This window comes from Pygoscelis adeliae, unplaced genomic scaffold (assembly GCF_000699105.1).
Source record: "Pygoscelis adeliae isolate BGI_AS28 unplaced genomic scaffold, ASM69910v1 Scaffold407, whole genome shotgun sequence".
In the NCBI taxonomy this organism is placed as follows: domain Eukaryota; kingdom Metazoa; phylum Chordata; class Aves; order Sphenisciformes; family Spheniscidae; genus Pygoscelis; species Pygoscelis adeliae.
The window spans coordinates 270939-289085 of NW_008825251.1; the positions used below are offsets into that span (position 1 = coordinate 270939).

At 51.0% G+C, this 18147-nt stretch overlaps 1 protein-coding gene across 1 annotated transcript in view; it reads left to right on the forward strand.

Annotated features, from left to right (window-relative positions):
• LOC103921376 (rho GTPase-activating protein 39-like) overlaps window positions 1-18147 on the forward strand; it is a 55723-nt gene that overhangs the window by 33251 nt on the left and 4325 nt on the right. Inside the window, exons 3-7 of the mRNA XM_009329326.1 lie at window positions 2947-4252; window positions 8183-8729; window positions 10066-10155; window positions 16558-16631; window positions 18108-18145. Of these exons, the coding sequence (XP_009327601.1) occupies window positions 2947-4252; window positions 8183-8729; window positions 10066-10155; window positions 16558-16631; window positions 18108-18145 (2055 nt within the window). The remainder of the gene's footprint in view (window positions 1-2946; window positions 4253-8182; window positions 8730-10065; window positions 10156-16557; window positions 16632-18107; window positions 18146-18147) is intronic.

The window sequence follows — 18147 nt, forward strand, 5'->3', positions numbered from 1 at the left end:
TGGTGGGCCTGCCGACACCGGGTGGTACTGGCACACACTGAGCCTGCACAGGGGGATAAGTCTGGTTGTGCCATGCCTGACGGAGGTGGGTCTGCCATGCCTTCGCTGAGCGGGTGGTTCAGCTGTGTGCGGAGCTGGCTGGAGGTGCAACGTTGTAGGTCAGGGAGAGGAATAACCTTGGGAGGTGGCTCATGGGATGTGGGGTTCAGCGCCTTCCCACAGAGCGTAGGGTTATTTTCCAACCCTGCTTCAGCTGGGGGTCTCTCAAGGCAGGGGGACACGCCTGCAGCTCAGGGCCTGCAGCACTGCAGGGCTGTGGTTCTTCTCCCCTGGGACCCAACAGCTGGATAGTGCTGGTCCAGATGCGATGCTGCTCTGGCCATAGTGTTGAGTTAAAATCACTCCCATGCGATCACTCCTGGCCTGCCCGCTGAGTCAGGAGCCCGTGAGTGGCTCTGTCCTGCTTGTCCTTGACATGGCTCTTTGCCAGTCTCACTTCCCTGCCACTAAACGAGCTGCTGGTACAGCCAAGCGGAGGGGTAGGTGGAGGGGTGTCAGAAGTGCTTTTTTAAAAGCATACCAAATGTTGCTCCTCTGGTTCTTCCTGTTAGTCCAGGAACTCTTCGAGGAACAACCAGGTCTTCAGCAGCACCTGTGCTTGGGATCGGGGCTTGGCCGCGTGCAGGAGGGACGCACCGGTGCAAGGAGCGGTCCCTGCAGCCCCCAGGGAGGGATGCCTGGTAGGTTGCAGGGCCATGTGTCCTTGCGAATGCCACCCCTTCCTGCTGTTACTTCTGGCTGTTCCCTGCCCGTGTCCTTGCTTGGTGCCGCTGGCAGTCACGCCCCTGCTCCAGGCATTGCGCCTCCGGGAAGAAGCACGCAGAGGACAAGCCGCTGATGGCAAAACAGGAGTGGGACAGTGGGGGCTGTGCTTGATGGCAGCTTGGGCAGGTGGAGGGAGGCGGTGGCTGGGGGACAGTCCTTCCTCGCAGCACTGGCATCTCCATCTTGAAGTAGTGTCAGGAGCTCCCTTAAAATAAAACCCTTTGTGCCTTAGCAGGAGATGCTGGGGGAGCTCCATGGAGCAAGGGGGACCCCAGGATGGGAAGTAGAGGACAGCGGCCCTTTCTCAAACCCTTTCCAGTCACCTGGGTAGTTGCACGAGGCAGAGTTGTGTGTCTGTTGTGGGGAAGGAGCCAGGCCCTGCAAAGGCAGTCGTGCGGCGCAGGGCAGCTGGAGGGCGGTGAGGGCCTTTGGACCCTGGCTGGGAGCCAGCCACTGCACCCACGGTGGGGCAGCGTCGACCTCACCCATGCCTCTCCCGGCACCGCTGTGCTGAGGTGGGATTCACAGCGACGCAGTGCTGTTGGAGAGCATGTTTTGCCAAAAATATGGTAAGCAGTGGATGGGGAAGGGGCACACCACCCCCTTAGGAGCAGAGTGAGTGGGAGTGGATGTGGGATATTAGGTGTGGGGCAGGTAACTGGGGGGAGCAGGTGAAATAGGGCACCCACAGTGATGTGGGGCTGCTGCTGTGGGGCAGACGTGTCCTGTTGGGGTGGGGTGTGGGAAGAGCAGGGTGTGTGCAGATGCACCCAGCCGGTGGGAGAGCCACGGGGGGGAGGACAGGCAGAGCGCCCCCAGGGAAGCCGTGCTGAAGGAGGGGGCTCGGACCTGGCAGGTGAAAGGTCTCTGGAGAGCAGGAGCAGAGCAGAAGAGGTTGGGTTGTCTGGATATCTTGGGGCTTGGTGGGGAAGGCACAAGCAGGGGATAGCATTACCGAGAGGCAGCTCTGGGCATGCAGTGGAGGTGGGTCTGTCTGCCAGCACAGGGGCCATGCAGGACAGGTCAGCAGCGTGGGATGGGGAACAAGTGTTAAGGTTTAAATAGAGCAAAATGGCTGTGAAGGTGTTACGGGAACATATCCTGTTGCAGACGGGGCATGCACAGCATGCCCTCAGGTCTTACCCAGTGACGGCTCGTAGCGGATACATGGAGGGAGGGCACAAAATGTGGCCAGGGTCAAGGGGACCTTCCTGAGGACAGTGGTGCCTTTGAAGACCTGGAAGCTCAGGGTGGTTTAACAGCCTTTCCATTCCCTTTTCCTCAGAGCTCACAAATACAGACCAGCTATAGCCGCATCCTGACAGCAGGTTGTTGTTACACTGCAGAATGCACCTTTGGGACTGGGATGTTGCAGTGGGCACGTTGGGTTCTGGTGGATCCTGAGTACCACCACAGGTCAGAGGATACTCCCAGCAGAGGAGGATTTCACAGCCATGAGAGCTGAGCAGAGCCAGTAGGTTTGGCCAAGCAAACCACATCTGAGGGCATCTGGACCGGACTGGGAGGATGCTCTACACAGAGGTTTGGTGGGTTGTGTGGGAGTATAGCACACATCCTGGGAGCCATGGACATCCGCTCCCGTACACCTGCCATGCACCTCATAGGTTTTTCTGCAAAATAGACATGCATTTGGAAACTTAGATCAAAAAAATAACGCGGTCTGGATGGACTGTCATCATAGTTAGACAATCCAAAGGCAGACACTTGCAATTATTTTCCAATTCACTGCTTGAGTGGTCCAGGATAGCTTACTGGTCTTCAGCTGGTCGTTCTGGGTGCCGTGCTAGCTAATAAGCCTTGAGAAGCGTAGGTTGTTTCCTATCTCAGTGCTGCTGATACCAGACAGGTTATCGTATGATGAACTTGTTTCATTTCGTTCTGCTGCTCATGACTCAGAAATTCATCATGTGTGTAACAACGATGTGTTTCTGTTTCGTGAAGGGGGATCTCCAGGAAAAAACAATGAGGAGCTGATATAACTGGTTGAGGAATCTCTAGACACTTTGAGACTAACAATCTGGTATTTGCGTAGAAGTAGAGGATACTTCAGTTAATACAATTCTTAAATAATTCTCTGTATTTGTATCTTTCTTCCTTTAGGGAGACTCCTACCCACTGGCAGCCTCTGCCAGGCACGAAAGCAGCCATGTTGGTCAAAGTGAACAGTTTGAGGCAGATACAGAGCTCTTCAAACAGTTCGCTTCAGCTGCAGAGTACTCCAGAGGCCAACAGCCAAAAATCTCTTCCAAAACCAGCCATATATGCTCAGCCTCAATCCACGTCCCAGAGCCCTGGAGCCACAAAGCAAATGCCTACAGGAGAAACAAAGCAGTCTATGCAGATCAAAAAGACCGAGAATGGTGGGTTTTGCCTAGTCCTGATGAATGGTCCAACTTCTCAAACACCTCCAAGGAGCCAGACAGGAACCCCCCAGCCTGCATCCCCCAAGTATGCGTCCCCTGCACCTATATACGATGAGCCATCTTTAGAGTCTCCAATTTATGACGAGCCACCAGTAGATATGGACACTGAAAGCGTCAGTACGAGTGGGATGTCTCCACCAAGGTCGCCAAGCAATAGCTTAAAAAAGCAGCTGCAACCAACCAAATTATTACAGCATCCAGCTATGCAACAGCAGCAAGCTGCAAAGAAGCATGCAAGAAATCCTTCCACTGAATACAGCCCGGCTGGCAGAGAATATATAAAACACATGGTCAATGTTGACCAGTCTTCCAAACTCTCCCACTCTTCTGCTGCAGCAGCTGATGCCTCTACTAAACTGCCTGGTCAGCTTACTTCAAAGGACAGCTTCAAGCAGTCTTGGAGAATCTTAGAAGCCAATGTCCTCAAGAACATGGAAGCCCACCACAGTCGGCAGAACAGCCTGCAAACTCAAGAGTACCCAACCGGTATAAGCCATCAGGATTCTGGTTATTCAACTGGCCCTTCTCCAAGCTTGAGAAAAAGGAAAGGAAGGAGGCAAGGGACAGGTCAAGGAAGACCTGGCTCTGTGGGCAGCAGCAGCGAGCTCACGGCTTTGAATGATAAGCTGATTGCCGAGATGCGTGCTGTGGTGGGCAGGTCAGTAGCTTGCAGGGGAAGCAAAGCCAGCCTCGATGTTGAAAGTCTGGAGAGTGGCATCCAGGCAGAGAGCAGCAAAGTCAGATTTCAGTCCGACCACTTGAAAAAAAGCATCAGCCGGAGCTCAAGGGATGACGTCTCGGCTAGTAATAGGTCTCTGTGTAGACAGAGCCTGGAGAGCAGGGGCAGCTTTCCCAACGATATGGCTGTTCCACAGGACACAGTGAGGCAGAAGAGGACTTTTGAGAAAATAGATTCTTTAGAAAAGAATGTGACCAGCCAGACAAGTTTGGCTTCATCAGATGCTACGCGCCGTTCCTCCCAGGTACCTCCCCATCTACACTGGGTTAAATCGCACGCCTTTGCTGGACTATCACGGTGCAGAGCCGAGTACCTGGTCTGCTCCCGGGTGCATTTAGTGGATGTGCTGCAGGCAGAACATGTCTGTGCCTGCAGAATAGCAAACGGGTCACAAAGCTTCACAGCTTTACAGGTGGAGACCCCATTTCAGGCCAGTGGCATGGGAGGAGGGGGAATGTGGAGGGGCTCGTGTCCAGCAAGCCCTCAGCGCTGCGGGTAGCTCTGCTGTGTTATTTGGGTAAATATATTGCCTGATCATTTTACTGGCACTCATGTCTTCTTTGGTAGCCCTTGCCCTCACATGTTCTTTCTGCACTGGGATGGCCAGAATTGGTGAGGTACAGGATGCAGGTGTCAGGATTTGCATGGCCACATGGCAGCGTTTTCTCTTTTTTTCTCTCTCTTCTTTTTCTAATAGTTCCTCACATTCTGTTCTCCTTTCCGATTGTTCCTGAGCATTGAATGGAAATATTCAGAAAACCGGTGACAGTGACTCTAGCATCTTCTTGTTGGAAATAGCTATTTTAAAGCCCGTTAGTGTGCCTGCACAACTGGAGTAGTTTTTCTCTGTAACACAGCACTTCTGCAGAATTTAGTTTCCCATCCTTTCTCCTACTTGGATTTGAAGGAACCTCCTGCTTCATAGTTTTACTTCAGATTTAGGTTCTACGTAGGTAATTTTATATCCTGTGAAGGTTCTGTCCTTTTTGCTTACTCTTCAAATTATTTCACTACTGCTGAACAGCCTGAGTCTCTGCATCTCTTCTGCGAGGCACAGCTGATAATCCACCAGCATGAAAAGTGACTGTTTATTTTAACCCTTTGTTCTGTCTTTTCTCCTGTTTACTAGTCCACAACCTGTCACGAAGAAACGTGGCAAAGCTCCTTGACCGTTTCAGATTGCCCAGTAGACCTGTGAAGTGTAACTTTTCTCTAAAAGCCGGGCTGAAACATCCCAGCTCTATCAGATTTATGTGTGTGCGTTCTCATTATTGTAATTTCTGATCGATAGTGCCCTGCTTTCACCTGAAACCTTTTTTAAAACTGATGTCACATTCTCACCTTTTCCATTTTTCAGGCACAGGGCCAGTTTGAGTTTACATGACTCACATATTACAGTTAATAGTTCACCAATTTCATTTCACAGCCTCTTTAGACTTGTTGGAAGACCGCTATCCGGTCTTCAGGGTGTGTTACACCTCATTGCATTGACGGGGAGAGCTGAGACTTGATGTCTTGATTATACACAAGAGATGGTGGGTTGGGGATAGGCTGTGAATACCCTTGAAAATGAAGAAAAATAATTCATGTGTGGTAGGATGGAGAAGGAGAATACAGTGGAAGATGTAAGGAGATGGATGTTGTGGTAAAGACAACGAGTCGATAAATAAATACTCTATTTACAGAAATACTCTGAGATGTAAGAGTCCTAGTAAGGAGGAGAGGAGGTTGCAGAGAATACGGCAGCAAAATCACTGCCTTGCCTGAAAATGGCAGTGTATGGCTTGAGTCACCAGTTGTGTCCTGTGCTGGGCCTGCGTGATGGAGAGGAGAATCGGGAAATTCATTATCTGAGGAGGGTGGGCAGAAGTTCTAGGACAGGCTGAGCAGAGGTGGATGTGTACTGTCAGCACAAAGATAAGAGCTGGGTAGTTGTGTGAACAAGATTTGAGAGATAAACTCTAGAGAGAGGAGAGAACCAAGAGCCTGTTGAACCTCTAGAGAGTATGAGGAGGTGGATCCTCAGAAGTAACATGCTGAAGGAGCAATTAGGGTGGTAGGAGGAAAACCAACCCCAGGCACCGGAGGTGGATTGAAGGAGACTGAGGATGGAGATGGCAGAGAAGAACTGCAGGCAGGGATTTTTAGGCAGCATGTTGAGTGAATTGAGAGAGGGTGAGGAGGTAGAGGGATAACTGAAGGGATAAAAAAACCAAAACAAAGTAGAAAAGCAGGAGAAATTATTGTGCCCCAGGCTGGCAATCAGAGGTGGAGCTAATTGTGTGTTAATCCCGTCATCCACATGTAGGTACATGTTTGGTGTAAGATACGGAAGGGTTGGACCGCACAAGCCTCTGTCATGAGTTCAGCAGTTTCTCCTTACTAAGAAGAAAACACTGACTTGCTCTAAATAAGAACTAACGTGTATTTTGGGGTTGGCTGTAGGCCAGGACCAGAATAAGAGTGTGGCACACAAGTTAAAGGTGATCTGCAAAGAAGGAAAATACATGTTTTATTTCACTTTTTCCACTGCAAAAACAAAATTTTCAGGATTTCTGTTTCTTTGTCTTCATTTAAAAACCAAAAACCTCAAGATTATCTTGTTTGGCTTTTTCCTACTTGCTACAATTTCCTTGGAGAACGCAGAGTGAAGTGTGGGCCGTTTAGCTCTTAGTTGCTCTATGTGAGAATTTCAATTCTAACAAAAAAGTCTGTTTCCTAAAACAACTTGTTGGGTGTTTGAGTTCAATATGTGTCCCAGGCTGCCACTTCCATCCAAAACAGAGAATTCTGGATGGGAAAAATAAGTGTCCTATTCTCACAAGTAGTTATTACACATCATTTCCTTGGGATCAGTACTACCAAAGCTCTAATTATGTAGCTATCCGTAGCGATCGCTGGGGAAGAAGGATGGACAAGGGCTGCATGTAAAAACTGCGTACAAAGTCTGGGAGGAAGGAAGGTCTTTGTCTCTGCTGCTTATCTCTGTAAACTTGTGATCAGTGGACTTGTCCCTGGAGCAAATGAGTTTGATCACTGCAGACGGCGAGTGGGGAGCAGCTGTCCCTAGTTCCCTGAGAAGAAAAAACAACCCAGTACTTGTGAACAATTCTGATTTAATTTGGGAAGGCTATGCCTGTCTTGGATAGGAAAACATGGTAGGCAGCCCATCACAGAGATGTCCCTGAGTCCTGTGCAGCGGTACTCGCGGAAGCGCTGAGTCTGTAGCCACAGCCTATATCTTCCCCGCAGACACTGAGGACCAGGGCCTGTTCGGCAGGAGGTCGTGGTGTGTCTGTAGGGTACGGTGAGAGCCAGCTCCGTTGGTGGTGGAAGTTGACTGACACAGATATCCAGTCTCCTTCACTTCACCAACTCAACCACGATTTATCCTACCTGGGTGACAGCCTTGCCATCAAAATAGCTGTGCCCATGCTCCACTGTGCCTCTCTTAGCTTCTCCTGTCCCATTTGCGGGTCTGGCCAGTATTTCTATTAGGAAGGTCATGGTGGAATTGAGATACACATTTTGAATGCCTCAATGCAGAGTCTGTCCAGGCACAGGCTGCCCAAAGCTCAGCAGCTCCTGATGGTTGCTAGCCATGTTGATTTGGTTTTGTCTTTTTCTTTTTTTTTCCCACTAGAACTTGGAAAAATAGTAAAGGCAAGAACCAGCTATGGGATTGTAGGGGCCACAAATGGTAAAGGCGAGAAGGAAACAGTGCTAATAGTGCTGTGGCTGTCTAGTCTCTGCCACCTCCTGGTGTTCCCCACCCCCCTCCTGGGCTCCTCTGGCTCCACAGAACTGAGAGGTGAAGAGTGGGGAGAAACTTGGCTCCTTGGTGTGTGCTTGGTGCCACAGAGCTGTACTGCTGCTCTGGGAGTTAGCCCAGCTCCTGCTTGGGCTGTCCCCCGGAGCTCTGGGGCAACTTGGACGATCAGCCCTGTTACTCCATGTCCCAATGCTTCCCTTGGGGACAGCACCAGTGTGTGGCTGTGCCAGCCAGGCTCTTGCAGAACTACAGATGTCAGCCACCAATTCTGCACAAAATCATGTTTTGTACAGATTCACCACTTTGCAGTTGCTGGTAGCTTCATGACTGACTGGTGATAATTTTCCTAGCAGGGTAAGGAGTCATCTAAGCTGCTTTTAACACGTCTGTTCTCCATTGCAGCCTGGGACAATAGAATTGGACCCCAAGCAGGAGAGCAGTGGCCAGGCTGGCAGCTGTGTAGGATATCATTTCCCTTACAATACTCTACGGAAGCCCATCTCTCAGAGCAGTATGGCAGACTGGGCTTCTAAAAACCTGAACATGCACACGCAGGGCATCTTCCGCCGAAGGATCTCCATCTCCAACATGCTGTCCTGGAATGGTGGCTCTATCAAAAAGCCCATGCTCATCACTAGCAACCGCACCATCAAAAAAGAGGCATGTGAGATGTTCAAACTGGTGCAGAGCTACATGGGAGATCGTCAGACTCGCATGGACCGGAATCACGTGGCGTTGGTCACGGTCACCAAGTGCTGGAGCATGCAAGGCTTACGGGATGAGCTCTACATACAACTGATCCGGCAGACAACAGACAATTCATGCTACCGAAGTCTGGCATGGGGCTGGGAACTGATGGCCATCAGTCTGGCCTTTTTTTCCCCATCACCCAAATTTCAGTCTTATCTGGAAGGTTACATTTATCGCCACCTTGACAGTGATGAAAACAGTAAGTGCCTCATGCACACCCACTCTGTCCCCAGCAGCATTCTGGTGGCTTGTGCCACTTATTCAGGATTGTCTGGTTTTTAAAAAACACAGGTAGTCACCAGCCAGTGCTGTGGCTTCCATCAGTGAGAGCACCATGTGCTGGGCGAGTTCATCCTTCCTTGGCGGGATGAAGCTGCCACCAGCTCATCTCCCTGCAATTCTCACTTGTGTCTGGCAAAGAAATGCCAGCCCCAGACTGTGCTCATCTCACCAATCAGCATGGCAAGATCAGCACTGAAAAGAGATGATTTGGACCTGCCAAGGGCAGAGTTTCTTTGGGTTCTCTGAAGACATGATTTACTTCGAAATTCCTTAAAGCAGGCAAAAAAAAAAAAAAAAGATGAATGTTAATACAGAATTTTTTAAGGGAGCCATTGCAAACATTACGAACAGGCCTTAGCTTGGCAAATAGTCAGGGGTCCTGAAGGATGCTGGCTTTTGTTGTGAATAGATGTGGCTTATCTGTCTTTCAGAAGCCTTGGAGACCAGCCCAGCATATATTCAGTTATTACCCCAATTTTAAATGGCTATAGCATCCCGAGGAAAAAAAAAAAAAAGCCAAGTGCCAGTCTGAAGAGTATTTATTGGCTGATTTGTCACCATTTCAGCAGTGCTCTCTGTGTCTTGTCCAGTCTCAGGCGAGAAACCAGAGCACCTATTTCCACTTGGGGATTCAAACATGGGTTAAAGCCCCCACAGATCTCCAGGGCAGGTGCAGAAGTTCTGCCCCAGCACCTCTCTGCCCCTGCTAGTGAGTGCGGCCGTGGAGGTGGGTCCTAGGGGAGCAGTGGTGCAATGCCAACCTTTGCCTTCTCGTTTATGCTTGTAGCCTTAACGTGGGGTTCCTTCACTGAACTGCTGGATGAGCAGCACTGGTTTGGATTTTCATGAGGATCCCAAGACCCTTGTCACTTCTCCCGAAAACCATTCCCTCCAGCTACGCTTGGTCCAGGAGTGAAAAATCACCCTGCCAGCACCAGGGTCCAGGCAGCAAGGAGGAGTAAGCTGAACTATTTGAGTGGGTTGTTCCTTCTGCTGGTATTTAGGCATTAAGTTTATTTAGGTATAAGCTTGCTGCCTGGAGCCCCTTCACAACTATTTGGCCATTTGGAGAAGTTGAGTGATGTTCTGGGCCCTTCACTCAGGTGTGTTTGGAGCTGGCTGTGATACAGGACCTTTCCCCAAGCAGACCTCCTCATGCTGGAGTTAGGCTGGCTACCATGTCTAAGGCAGTTCTGGGCTTTGGTATTTTATCACTCCACATTACTAATCCAGAGCCTCTCTTGAATTTTCAGTTGCCCAGCGCATCAAGGAGCTTGTGGATCTGAAAAACAAGAAGAACTCAAAATCCAGGAAAAAGAGGAAACAAAACACCGAGGATGAAGGTAAAGGGAGGGATGCAGGGAGCCGAGAGGGAGGACAGCACTGACCTCAGACAGGCAGGGATGCTGAGCTGCCCTGAAAATCAGACCATTTCTTTAAGTCTTAGATTTGGGAAACTTTACTGCAGGTGGCCAGTGTGAGAGGTTTGACCAGAGCATGGATCAGCAGTGTGGGTGGCAGCTGGGCAGCACGCAGGACGGGTAGCAGTGTAGCGGCAGGGAGGGACCCCTTTCACTCACAGTTGTGTGAGAAAAGGGATTTTAATTTGGATGCAGACCTGGGGCTATAATTCAACTGGTTTGTGTATGTCACAGAGTTTCCTATAGGACATTCCAGTGCTAAAAGCCGTATGAGACAGTGTTTTGAAAAGAGCCTGTCTCAATTGTAGTAATGGATTTTGTAAACCACCACCCAACCTGAGGACCTTCAGGGAGGACACTGATATCTGGCAAAGAGCACTGCCTTTTTCTCTCCAGTATTGGCTTCCCCTTGTCCACGCTTCCGGGACTCTGCAGTGCAGGGCTTGCAGTAGCATCCCTGCTGAAGGAACAAGAGCTCATGTATTCCTCCAGCCTCAGGTTTTAACTGCTGGCTGCAAGATGATACTTTATCTGGCTAAAGTCTTGCTAGACAAAGTCCATTCAATTTTTTTTTAATATTGCTTTCAGGAAACTTGAGCCAACCCTGTGACTTCATATCAGGCAGTGCTTTATATCATGTGGCCTGGGTGTTTTTAATCTGGGAGAGCTGGAGTTCAGCTTCCTGCATTGCTGAGCCCTACCTGAAGCCAGCGGGCAGGCGTGAGAAATGTGGACACTGCAGCTGCGCTCCCGCAGTGGCCTCCCTGTGTCACTGCTCCCCCGAGGCAGCTGCAAGCCTGGGAAGTGGCTGAGGAGGCCCCTTGGTCGCAGGCGCTGCAGTAAGAGTGTCTATTGCTTCTCTGTCTCCGGTGGGATTCAGAGCAGAGACCTGAAATTACACAGAGGGATTATATTTCTGGTAGGGATATGTCTTTTTCCTTTCCTGTTCAGGCCCAGGAGAGTTCAGCCCATTCTGAGCCTTCAAAAAGTCATTTTGCTCGTGCTCGGAGGGTCTTAGATATCGTTATGGGACAGCTCCCCAGAGATTGCTCTGCACAGGCCGTGCTCTGTCTGTTGGCTGAGCAGGCTCTTCTGTGCAATTGCTTGTCTGTGTTGCGTGTGCTGGAGTTGTGCTTAGGAAGATAGAGGTAGTTTTTACCTAAAAATAAAAATAAATTTAAAATAAAACACACACACACACACACACATATATATATATATGAAATGTTATGAAAAAAGGCATGCCAGGATAGCTTTATAAAGTTTCCAGAATGAAGCACTTGAAAGTCAGAAGTGCCTGTGTGGCCTCAGCTGGGGCTCTGGTGATAGGTCACACGCTGTTCCCTTTGCTGGACCCTGTCTGCTTTCTGGCACACAGAAGACGTGCTCTGGCAGTGAATTGGAGCTTTAGAATAAATGAGCTGGTCTGTAGGCTCCTGCCGGTTTCTGCAAAGATGGCGAGGGGCACAGCAAAGGAGGCAGGAGGGCCGGCAGGTCACTTGAACCAGCTTTTTCACAAGTGACCGATAATGCTGAGGACTTTTTCTGGGGTCTGGCCTCAGAGCTGCATCTGAAGGAAGGGGGGATCCTGCAGGAACACGCCAGGTGCTATCTGCTGCTGGCTGGAAAGGTCATGCTTTTCCTCGGGACACCCACGTCTGCTCCACTGGCCCTGCTTGCCGGACGTGTGAGGGGTGGGTAGGACACAGCTCCCTGAAGTTGCAAGGCTGTTGTGAGAAGTTCATTAGTAGCTCTGAAATACTTAGATGCTTATGGATGCTGTAGCAGCAATTTAGCCGAGAAATCCATACGGAAATTAAATGTACTGTCTTCAGACAAAACTGAGTAGTAGATATGTAGGCATGTATGTAAGTCTTCCAGTGAAAAACGGAGTTAAAGCAGTGATTTCCCCCCCACATACACACTTCCTTCAGTGCAGAGGCTTGTAAGTAAACACTTGGGTGAGTAAACATTTATCATCTGATATGCACCCAAAGAAATAATTTTGAAGTTTCCCATGCTTACCTCTCCAATCTTCATCTTCTACCATAATTCTCTGTGAGTAAATGAAATATGAAGGTGGTGCAAGATCTTTTCATGGATCAATAAGCCATTGAAAGGCAGAAGAATAACAGGTAGAAATAAATGATGTGTTTTCAGAAGGAGGATTGTCTGCTGATCCTGCAGAAACCCTGCTGGGCTTTGGGTCTATACAAGGAGGCAAATAATGAGCTGGCAGCTCAGTGTTGGTACAAAATTATTCAGGATTGTAAAAACTAAAGGTGCAGAGGGATCTCGCAAGTCAGTAACTGAGCGATCAAGCAACAGAGAAAATAGCGTCAACAAAAGCAAAGTACTGTACATGGGGGAGATGTCCCTAACTGCATGTGCAGCAGCAGGCTCCTACGTAGCTGTTTCAAGGAGGGAAAGATATTTTGCAGCCCGTATATGAATTTCCAGAAATGTATACACGGTGCTGGGAAGTGGTCAGAAACCAAACAGAGGATTGGGAGCTTGTAGAAAAGGGACAGAGAGCAAACCAGCACTTGGCCGTAGTCATGCTGTGCCTGCTCCGCATGTCCTGCCCGTGATCCCTCCGGGGCTGATGAGTGCAGCAGGGGAAGTCCCACAGGAGCTGGACCTGGAGGAGAGTAGAGGGGAGAAGGTCAGTGGGCTGAAAGAAACTGCAGGTCACCTGGGGAAAGCAAGAGGAAGACAATTTCTCGTCATTTGTCGTAGCAGAAGAATTGGAAACCGCCTGGTTTTGTTGTTGGGCAGCAGGCTTAAAAGCGCTCTGTCCTGAAGCACAAAATTAAATCATTAAGAGTCGGCAAAGCAGGGTGTTGTGCAGGTTAGGAGCATAAACAGGTTTAGGAAGAAATGAGACAAATTCAAAGAAGGGAGGTCTGTCAGTTGATGGTTAATGGTCCAGGTGCAACACTACCTCAGGGTATCTCCACCTGCTGTTAGCCAGGAGATTTTTGAAGGGGAATACTAATTTTTCAGACATCCTGTATCTGTTTCTTATCCTCCTGGTGGCAGATGCAAGCTGCTGACTCGTATGGTCCTTTGGGCTGACGAAGCACGGCATTTCCCACGTAGGGAATGGTGATGGAGCAGCATTGCTGGGATGCAGAAGGATGCACTTGTGGTGTGAGGAAGAGGGGCTAAAACACTGCCATAAAACGGGGGTGCCTGGGCAGATCAAAGCCAGGAGAGCGGCACTGGTGCACAGCCCAGCTGAGCCGTTCAGGAGGCACCTACCGCTGTGCTAAAGAGCACAGCGAGACGGGGCCCCAGTCGGAGAGCCTGCTCTGACTGTGCCAGGCTGAGGTCCCTGAGAGGCTGTGGCAAATCGGAGAAATACCAAGACAACAGCTTCTCCTGTGCTAAAATACGTGTCCCATGGCCAGGTTCTGAATCCACATTGTTTGCTGCATTTTTTAAGACATTTTTTAGCAGGAGAGCATTCAAGTCTGTTCCAGAAGGTATGTTCCTGGAGGAGCCTCCAGGAGGTTCTTTGAGAAGCTCCTCGCGTGTATTTCTAGGCGAGCACATGGAAAAATATTTTCCTTTGCAAACTGTTTTTTCACTGTGTGGGTTGTTAGTAGTCTTCTGTTCCCAAGCTCCTGGGGCTACTGTGGTACCACAGGAAATAACAGATCAACTTGGATTTCACAGATTCATTATGTGCTCAGGGAAGTGGAATTGCCTTCAGTATTACCCTTTTCCAGCCCATGCAGGCAAAGCTGACCATCCCTGTGCCGAGGGGTGTGAGCTGGGGAGCGGAGGGAGTACCTGGCCTGCTTGTTAGGAGAACTGACAGTGCATGATGAGCGAAATGCCGGGAACCGGTCTCTAGCCGAGCATTTTAAAAGCAGCCAGATGGTCGAGTCAGGTTGCTGGTTTGGAAAAGTGGAGGCTAAAGCTAAATTCTGCTCCTCTCCCTCGTGTTTCCCTCTCCAGCTCACCGCTTGCCTCCCGGCCTCTCCGCATCTCCTTCGCCCATCTCGCTCTGCACGTGCCCTGGCAGCCAGGAGCGCTCGTGTTGGGGTGGATGACTTCTGCTACGTAGCAGGGAGGCTGCACACTGTGCATTTAAGGTGTGAGCCCCTGCGGGAGCCATTCATTCTGTGCCCGCTGTGGCAGAGCACCAGTCACCCCATTCCTCAGTGCGCCCTCTACTTTTTTTGGCGGTTCAGGTCCATGGGCAGTAATGGGTACAGCCCCTCGTGCACGGGGCAAGTTTAGTTTTCAGTTTGTTTGCTTGAAATTCGATCGGCTCTACGTGTGGGCCCTCTGGGTCAGAGGCTGTAGCTTGGTCGTCGTTGGGAACAGGACACCTTGCTGCAGAAAGTGCAGGATGTAGGTTCTACACTTTTCCCAGGATTGGGGAGCTTTCTGGGAAAGTAGGAACCAAGGCTTCAAGCAAACGGGTCTGGCTGCTGCCCACGCGTCAGCCGTGCGGGCTCTTCAAGGCAACCAGATCCTTTGCAAACCTTGTTAAACTCTTCGGGTGATTATGGGTTTCATGGTCTAATTACAGTGTGAAAAAACATTTCCTATTATTAGTTTTGAATGTGCTGCCTCCCGCATAATTGTTGTGATGCAGAGACGCAGTCCCGTCTTTTTCCCATTCCCTCCTTCATGAAGCAGATGACACTTTGCATCGGGGTGTGTCTGCACATTTTAACAACAGAAGCCATAACCTGAAATAGTGAAGCATCACAAAGCAGCTCATTGGTTTTGTTTTCTTTAATCCTTAGACATTTCCAGTATAAATCATGCCTAGGATTAGCAGGATTTTTGCATACGGGGAATATTTTGCTTTAGATATTCCCAAGAGAAATTCTTAAAACTGACTTTCCTTCCCTTTGCCTGCGGGAGAGGGGGATGCTGTTGCACCTCCTTTGGCATTGCTCCAGCATTACGGAGAGGCTCCGCTCCAGCTGTGACAGTCAAGCAGATTGACTGAGGCAGGGGGTGCTTGTTTCGTCATGGGGAGCCAAGGACTGTGGTTTGTCTGCTGGCTGAGAGGAGAATGGGTGAAAGCGCATCTCTCTCACCTTTGTGAGTTGTTGTTCTGCTCGGGAAGAGCTTGTCTCCCCCCTCTGCATCGAGAGGATTTGAGGAACTCCAGGCTCCTGACCAGCTTACCTAAGCCATAGGGTGTGTGAAAGGCTGATCTGAAATACGCAGCATTGGACTAGAATGTAGATTTTAAAAGCCACAAGTATTTTGAACTCTGCTGCAAGCTTTGAGCCTGGCAGGGAATCAGATAGGGCAGACCTATTCACTGCTTTCAGCAAGCAATTTGGGTTTGACTTGAAAAAGAACAAAAGGCCAACGGTTTTGCAAAAACTCTTCCAGTAATCAGTGCTCTGTCAGTGCAAACATTTCTCTTGGTGTCACACGGGGATTAGCTCTGTGAGTCCTGGCTCCGCTCGCCCTCAAATACTGAACCAAGCGCAACCAGAGCAGCCGTTCTTGCGGAGGGCTGCAGCTTTTGTGGTGAAGCTCCCAAGCTCCAGTGTGTCCGATTTTCCTCGTATCGCAGAGCACGCCCCAGCCTCACGGTACAAGGCTGGGTTGGAGGAGGCTGCAGGTGGAAGAGTGAGGAAGCCTTCTGCAGGGCTTTGGGAAGATGAGAGAGACCCTGCCACCTTCCCGCGCCTCTCCTTGCGTCCTGAGCTCACTCTTGGTGCTGGTGCTGGCTCTCTGGCCCTGCACGCCTTTCTCTGCTGCTGCCTCTCTCACTAGCCCAGGACTGCAGTTCTTGAATCATGAACAATTTGTTTAAAACACTTTGAAATCTTTCCTGGCAGGAGGCTGGCTCTGCGTGCTCTTTGGCTGAGATCTGACAATACGTAAATACCCAGCCCTGTGTCTGTGAGCCATGTAACTCCAGCCGCGCTGCTGGGAGCGAGGACTCACGCTTGCATGCGTGCCCAGGCTATGAGTGCCGAACAGGCACCTTGTGTTGAGTCAGGACGGGGTCAGGCTACCTGTGCGAGAGGTGGAGATCTGCAGGAGCAGGGTGGGAGGTGCAGAGCTACGAGCCTTGACTCAGAAGATGAATCCCTCCAAGCCCAAGCACTGACTTGCACTGATGCTGCCTGCCATGGGGGTGCAGGGCTGGGAGGCATCGGGGTACTCGGTGTGAGGCTTTGGCAGTCTCTCTGCCTTGCCCGCACAACAGGCTGTGTGAAAGGGGGGTGGGCTGTTTGTGCCAGTGTGAACTGCTGTGCTGGTGCTCTCTGAAGGGCTCCAGTGTGGTGGGTGCACAGCGCTGCAGGCTGACCGCTCGTTTCTCCTTCCCGCCAGGTCTGCCCATCAGCACCTACGCCAAATACTGCTACCGGAAGCTCCAGAAAGTAGCCGTCACCGGAGGCAAAAAGGTGAGCGGCTGCCCTGGCTCCAGGGCCCATAGGATGCCTGCGCGGCACTCTGCTTCCCAGGTTCCAGAGCAGTCGGTCCCGTGACTCTCGCAGGTCGCCACTGATTCAGAGATGGGAAATGGAGATAGAGCGAGCGGGGGAGGCTTGCTCAGAGCTCGTCTCCCCGTGAATGTGTGGGAGAAGGCTGCTGCCCAGGTCCCGCCATCCTCCTGGCAGACAGCAGTGCCTGCCATGCTGGCAGCCGTGGGGCTGGGCACTCACTGGCCTTAGGGACGTGGAGGACAAACCTGATGTTTACCTGTCTCCAGGGTAAGACGAGCTGTCTGCAGGGGATGCCCATCATTTGGTTTCTTCAGGTGGGGGATTAGTCTCCCTTTGCAACAGAGAGCTTCCATGGGCTGGGTCTTGCAGCTGGTTTACTGCAGAGTTGTTCACTCCCAGTTCAAAAAACCACACAGCGGAGATGGCTGGCGCGGAGGGGAGCCTCTGTGCTCTACGTTATCTGGAAATCCCCCTCCTTCCTTTCCTCCGCACAGTTCTGCGCAGGGCTGTGAAAGCTGGCAGGCGGCCCCAGCCTGTCCTAGGTCTCTGAGCCAGATCCGGTCATCTTTTATTTCTGCAAATCCCTCTGGGGCCTCCCTGCCATCTGGACTTCGTGTACAGCGAGCAAATAGCTGAAATACCTCGGGAGGGGTGAAGGCTCCCGGCATCCCCACAGGGGCAGGACAGGAAACGTCCGGACACGCACTGCACACAACTGCAGCCCTGGCGGCTGCCACCCTCCGAGGGCTAGGCGGGAGCTTTCCCCCCATCTCTCCTCCCACTCGGCTGAGGGGTCGCTGCTGAACGGCCACCATGGTGGGCAGCCTGCTGCCCCTACGACAGTGCTCTGCATTTCTCCGAATCTCTGCCAGGGGAGATTCAAAGCCCCTTTCAAGTGTCAGTGTCTTTCAGAAGCAACAGGTCCTGGTGCCCGCTTTTCAGAGAGCTTTAGCACCTCTGAGAGCGACGCTTTCCCTGTAGTTGGACATACCTGGAATTCCCTTCTCCAGAGGGCTGTTTTTCAGCTGTCCCAAGGCCAAGCGCTCTCCTGGCGCCGGGCCGGTGTATGCATGCTCTCCGCTGACCTCGCCACAGCCAGGGACGGGCTGGGCTCCATCCTTCCTCCCACCGCGCCAGCAGGTAGAGCTACAGCTGGAGCAGTCCCCCTGATGTGCAAAACACGGCAAAAACAGCCAAACTCTCGAAAGCTGAGAGCAGCTTCTCTGCTCCTCTTGGGCCTGATGAGTTGAACCCCTCCCTGATTTTAGGAGGTGGAGGCTGCAGAGCGAGAACTGTGCTGCCAGGAGGCCAGCCAGGTGTCCGCTTGCATGGGCAGCCCTCTCCATCCTGGCCACCGACCACCACCATCCCCAGGTCACTGTTTCTCTGTGGGCTGGCTGTGCCACAGCTGCACTGAGCTCTTCTCTGTCTCAGGGCCTCCGTAAACCGACAGTGGAAGAGATAACGCATGCCA